The sequence below is a fragment of the Lithobates pipiens genome, unplaced genomic scaffold (assembly GCF_037356315.1).
Source record: "Lithobates pipiens isolate NorthernLeopardFrog02 unplaced genomic scaffold, aLitPip1_a1.2 Scaffold_18, whole genome shotgun sequence".
NCBI classification, from domain to species: Eukaryota; Metazoa; Chordata; class Amphibia; order Anura; family Ranidae; genus Lithobates; species Lithobates pipiens.
In genome coordinates, this window is record NW_027507758.1 from 330,170,205 (window position 1) to 330,176,204 (window position 6,000).

The 6,000-nt window shown below is 40.7% G+C and overlaps 1 protein-coding gene across 2 annotated transcripts in view; it reads left to right on the forward strand.

Moving 5' to 3' along the window:
• The window catches only part of IBTK (inhibitor of Bruton tyrosine kinase), a 132,958-nt gene extending 127,731 nt beyond the window's left edge, over positions 1-5,227 (forward strand). For both annotated transcript variants that reach the window (XM_077487330.1, XM_077487331.1), the window contains exon 29: positions 4,779-5,227. In XM_077487330.1, coding sequence (XP_077343456.1) covers positions 4,779-4,904 — 126 coding nt within the window. In that variant the 3' untranslated portion in view covers positions 4,905-5,227. The remainder of the gene's footprint in view (positions 1-4,778) is intronic.
• The last annotated feature ends 773 nt before the right edge of the window (positions 5,228-6,000 follow it).

A 6,000-nucleotide genomic window follows, 5' to 3' on the forward strand; every position in this document is an offset into this window, starting at 1 on the left:
TAAAGTTACCTACACAAGGAGAATGAAAAATACATAAGTACATATAGCAAAAACAATTAATATAGTCAATCCAAGAAAATTGGAAACCATAATATACAGAAAAGTTGAAAAACCCCCACAAAAAGAGGGGATTTTTTACATAGATATGGGGTTGACGTATAAATCGACCGGTTTCGCGGCACTGAAAACGCCGCTTCTTCAGGAAACGTCACCTATAAATTTGGTATAGACAAGAAAAAAGGCATGTATACTAGTATAGCAATTCAATAGATACAAAAGTCAACAGATAAGTAAGTACAACCAGAGTTAATATTTATAGTGAAACGTCATGACTCACCTGGAGCCCTTCAGACCCCTTAACCCTGGAGCGACCAAAAACGAGACACCCAACGTTTAGGGTGCCCCCCCTGGGGGCGGACACGGGGGGTGTGTATAAAATATGGGGAGGCGCACTATGCGGTGATCAACTAGAAAGATATGATAACACAGTTCTTGTAAAGATATGTACCAAACAATTTAATAGACCATGAATGGAGGACTTGGAAAGAGATTTAAAAAGATTTAAAATGTAAACATTTAGTAAAGTCAGTCAAGCCAAAGCAAGCACCCGGTGGTTCATGGTCTAAAATGTTAAGTGGTCAGGACTAGAAAAAAAGAAGGAATCAAATATATAAACAGAGCCTACCACTGTTTCTATAAAGATGGCAAGGGGATTAAGTCAAGGATAACACACTGCCTTGTAATTTGGAGATCCAAGCAAATCTTCAAAAATTACTCCAAAAGATAACATGGAAGTTTGTTCTAGATAAGGAGTCTGAAAAGTGACAGTGTATAAGTAACAGGACTATATTGATCTAAGGAGTGAAGATGGCAGTGCAGTGGTTAAGTTTACCTTAAAGACAGAATCCAAATGTCTATGTGCGTCTCTCTCCCAAACCGGCGCCGCTCTGAAGAAATCATTCAAACAGCGGCGCCTTAAAACACCCCCAACCCGGAAGTGATGGATCATTGTTGTGCGCACCCAATCGGTGTCCCCACCTGGTACTGCGCAGGCGCGAAAACCGCGCATGCGCAGAACAACGTCCGCTCGTGCCGAGAGCTAGGATGTGAGAGGAGGACGCTTAGTGGGCGTGGCGGGGCGGGAACTCCGACAACAGACAGTTCCCGTCCATCGCCCCCACAGTTCTGAAAGGGGGAAACAAACTTCCGAGTCAGGCAATCAGCACAGCGCACAGCTCCATGTGCGCTGCTTCCTCCCCATCGGGACAGACTGTCCACGGCGGAGTAGGTGGGATATGACTAGTAGAACATCTCCCCTGAGAGCCACATGTCCGCCCATGGGGGGGAGAATAAACTCCTCAAGTCGTCTCAGGTGGGGGGAAGGACCAGGTAGGGCCATGACGTGTACAAAAAACGAAATGTAAAAAGCAAAACAGTACAACAACAGCGGCAGGCACAGGTCCCCAGCGGGACAGTCCAAAATTACAGTCCCACAGGGGTAACCGGGGCCAGCCGCTGGAAACACCAAATTAAAGTCAATGAAAAACTAGGAGAGAGAACCGACCCATCAGAAATTGGCTATAATCCCAAACATTGGTAGCCTCTCAGTAGAAGCTGGGGTTACAAGTTGGGGAAAAAGTTTGACAATAATAAGAATACTGGGTGTATCCAAAGGGATCTAAAACCTGGTGAGACACAATGAAAGAAAAAATGGAGGAAAGAGGAGAAAGGGGAGAGGGGAAAAGGGGGGGGGGGGGGAAGGAGGGAGGAAAAAGGGGGAGTAAACAAATGACAAGAAATGCATCAGGATCAACTTAAACAATAATTAAAGAAAAGGGGCATAGAAGTTGGCTATCCTGTGGCGAAAGGCCCAAGGCCCTTTATGGGCAGATACCCAATAAATATACGAGAGGACCTCAAAGGAAGCATTTGTAAGAATGGGCCTCGTTGAGGCCAGGGGGGATAAGGGCATTTAGCCGTTCAATCCATACCGTTTCTCGTCGCAGGATAGCCCTATCCCAATCCCCTCCTCTGGGGTCCTGTGGGATGACCTCAAGGACAAGGAATTTTACCATTTCAAAATTAAATCTGTGGTATATACCAACATGGCGACCAACCGTGGTCATTTTACCGTTGGTCGAATAGTATAAATGGTCACCTAAACGCTGACGTAGTTCACTGATGGTCTTCCCTACGTAGAAGGCTTGGCAGGCGCAGACCATCAGGTAAACAAGTCCTCTAGTGCCACAGTCGGCATGATGTGGGGGAGAAAAGGTCTCTCCATTGGGCAGAACTAACGTCCCTCCCTCTTGGATCCATGGGCACTTAGAACAGTGTCCACATTTATAAGTGCCTCTTGGTCCTTCCAAGGATTTGGAATAGACTTTATAATGGCTGCTTGTCAGCCTGTCACGGAGGGAAACTGCTTTTCTAAAGACTAGTTCAGGGGTGGATTTAACATAGCTACCTAAGACATGATGTTCAGCCAGGAGGTGCCAGTGTTGGGAAAAAATGTGCCGAAGTTGCTGATGATGTGAGGAATATTTAGTGATTATTTTAACAGAAGATGGTTGTTGTTCACGCGGAGGGCCATATAATAATGACTGACGACTCCGAGAGAAGGCTTTGTTAAAAGCCCTTTTGAGAGTAGTATGGCTATAACCTCTGGCCAATAGACGATCTCTTAAAAGATTAGCCTGCACGTGAAAATCCCCGTCCTCTGAGCAGTTCCGCCGCAGCCTCAAATATTGGGCGTAGGGGATACTGCGAACTAGAGGACGGGGATGTGCACTAGAGGCGTGTAAAATAGTGTTTCCAGCGGTAGGTTTGCGATATAAATCGGTCATAAGGATACCAGAGGGGTGTTTAAAGATATTTAAATCTAAGAAGGAAATGTTGGTATTATCCGTCATATAGGTGAACTGCAAGTTAAAGTGATTAATATTAAGGGTCTCAATGAAAATTTTTAAGGCCAGTTGATCCATCACTTCCGGGTTGGGGGTGTTTTAAGGCGCCGCTGTTTGAATGATTTCTTCAGAGCGGCGCCGGTTTGGGAGAGAGACGCACATAGACATTTGGATTCTGTCTTTAAGGTAAACTTAACCACTGCACTGCCATCTTCACTCCTTAGATCAATATAGTCCTGTTACTTATACACTGTCACTTTTCAGACTCCTTATCTAGAACAAACTTCCATGTTATCTTTTGGAGTAATTTTTGAAGATTTGCTTGGATCTCCAAATTACAAGGCAGTGTGTTATCCTTGACTTAATCCCCTTGCCATCTTTATAGAAACAGTGGTAGGCTCTGTTTATATATTTGATTCCTTCTTTTTTTCTAGTCCTGACCACTTAATATTTTAGACCATGAACCACCGGGTGCTTGCTTTGGCTTGACTGACTTTACTAAATGTTTACATTTTAAATCTTTTTAAATCTCTTTCCAAGTCCTCCATTCATGGTCTATTAAATTGTTTGGTACATATCTTTACAAGGACTGTGTTATCATATCTTTCTAGTTGATCACCGCATAGTGCGCCTCCCCATATTTTATACACACCCCCCGTGTCCGCCCCCAGGGGGGGCACCCTAAACGTTGGGTGTCTCGTTTTTGGTCGCTCCAGGGTTAAGGGGTCTGAAGGGCTCCAGGTGAGTCATGACGTTTCACTATAAATATTAACTCTGGTTGTACTTACTTATCTGTTGACTTTTGTATCTATTGAATTGCTATACTAGTATACATGCCTTTTTTCTTGTCTATACCAAATTTATAGGTGACGTTTCCTGAAGAAGCGGCGTTTTCAGTGCCGCGAAACTGGTCGATTTATACGTCAACCCCATATCTATGTAAAAAATCCCCTCTTTTTGTGGGGGTTTTTCAACTTTTCTGTATATTATGGTTTCCAATTTTCTTGGATTGACTATATTAATTGTTTTTGCTATATGTACTTATGTATTTTTCATTCTCCTTGTGTAGGTAACTTTAATAAAATGTTATTGAATTTTTAGTCCTAATTAATCATTGGTTTATTATATGATACCGCAATAGTCCCTATTATTCCCACAAAAATTAGTTTAGGAAAATCCCCTCCAGAGCCTTTTCCTAGCTTTCGAGCTTTATGCTCATCTTTCTTTTTCTCTATTTGTTAATTGCACTAGTGGATGCTCTTTAAGTTTCCCCCTGCTGCTAGGTTTCAGTTTTACAGTTCACTCAGCAGCACATTAGCACTTTAATACCTAATGGTTTAATAATTAAGCACCCAGCACTTTATTATTTTATTAGCTATTTTTTAGAAAGTGGTGTTATTTGAAGCACCTTACAGTATCAGCATGTTAGCACTTTGTTTGGTAATTGCACAGGTTATTTTTATTAATTACCATGCTGACCTATTTATACTACTGATGCACTGGTGGAGAAGTTAATTAGAGCACATCATTTGTATTTTTCAATTTTTCAGCATTGGTCTGTATCTCTTTGGGAAAATCTTACTTGACTTCCTGTTCTGGAGATATGATGGGAAGAAAGTGGAATCTTCCCAAAGTGTGGCGAAATCCCCTTTTTAGACAACTGTCAATTTCAGTAACAGCCATAAGGTTTTGTATACTCCATCAATATCTGTACTGATGACAGTGGGTAATCAGGACATATAGAAATTAATTTTATTGAGCAATAATACAGTGCTAGTAATTTTTTTTTTTTCTTTTTTGATGAATTGCATGTAATGTTACATGTTTTAAGATTTTAACTCATAGGTTTTTTTTTGTTTTTTTTTACTTTAGATTGAAGAACGTGCAATTCAGGATCTTTTGATACATTACCAGGCTATGGATAACCCAGAGGAATATATAACTATTGAGCGTGCACAACAAGGGCCAATAGCAGCTCCAATGTGGAACAAGCATTAATTATAATGTGAACATCTTGGTGCTTTAACGATATCCCAGGAGCCTTAGTTTTGTACTAAAGTCTCCTCAACAGCAAAAGCATATTATCCATTTTAATTCTTAAAAAACATTGGTGAAAACCGAAAAGGCAAAGGGTTACAACTATATAATGTTAACCATATGCTGGAATACATGCTTTTCTGACATTTCAGATGATGTTTAAATGTCCTATGTGTTTATTAAATATCATTCTTGGTTTAATACAGAACAGACTATTTGGTGTAGAAAACTGATACATTTCTGTTTTGAACATAATGAATTTAAAATAAACTGGTTTGGAAGCATTTTCATTTTTTTGTGTAGTTATTTTATAAAAACATATGCATATACAGTGCTTTCTGTAAAGTATTTACAGCGCTTTTTTTTTTTTTCCACATTTTGTTATGTTACAGTCTTATTCCAAAATGAATTAAATGAATGAATTTATTGAAAATTCTACAAACAATACCCCATAATGACAATGTGAAAGAAGTTTGTTGAAATCTTTGCAAATTTATTAAAAATAAAAAACAAAATAAATCGTACATAAGTATTCACAGCCTTTGCTCAATACTTTGTTGAAGCACCTTTGGCACCAATTTCATTCTCAAGTCTTTTTGAGTATGATGCTAGAAGCTTGGCACACCTATTTTTGGGCAGTTCTCACATTCTTCTTTGCAGGACCTCTCAAGCTCCATCAGGTTGGATAGAGAGCATCAGTGCACAGCCATTTTCAGATATCTCCAGAGATGTTTAATCAGGTTCAAGTCTGGGCTCTGGCTTGGGCCACTCAAGAACATTCACAGAGTTGTCCCGTAGCCACTCCTTTGTTATTTTGGCTGTGTGCTTAGGGCTGTTGTCCTGTTGAAAGATAAACCTTCGCCCCAGTCTGAGGTGCAGAGTGCTCTGGAGAAAGTTTTCATTAAGGATGTCATTGCTGCATTCATATTTCCCTTAATCCTGACTAGTCTCCCAGTTCCTGCCATTGTGAAAAACATCCCCACAGCATGATGCTGCCACCATCATTCTTCACTGTAGGGATGGTATTGGTCATTTGCCATTCAGGCCAAAGAGTTAA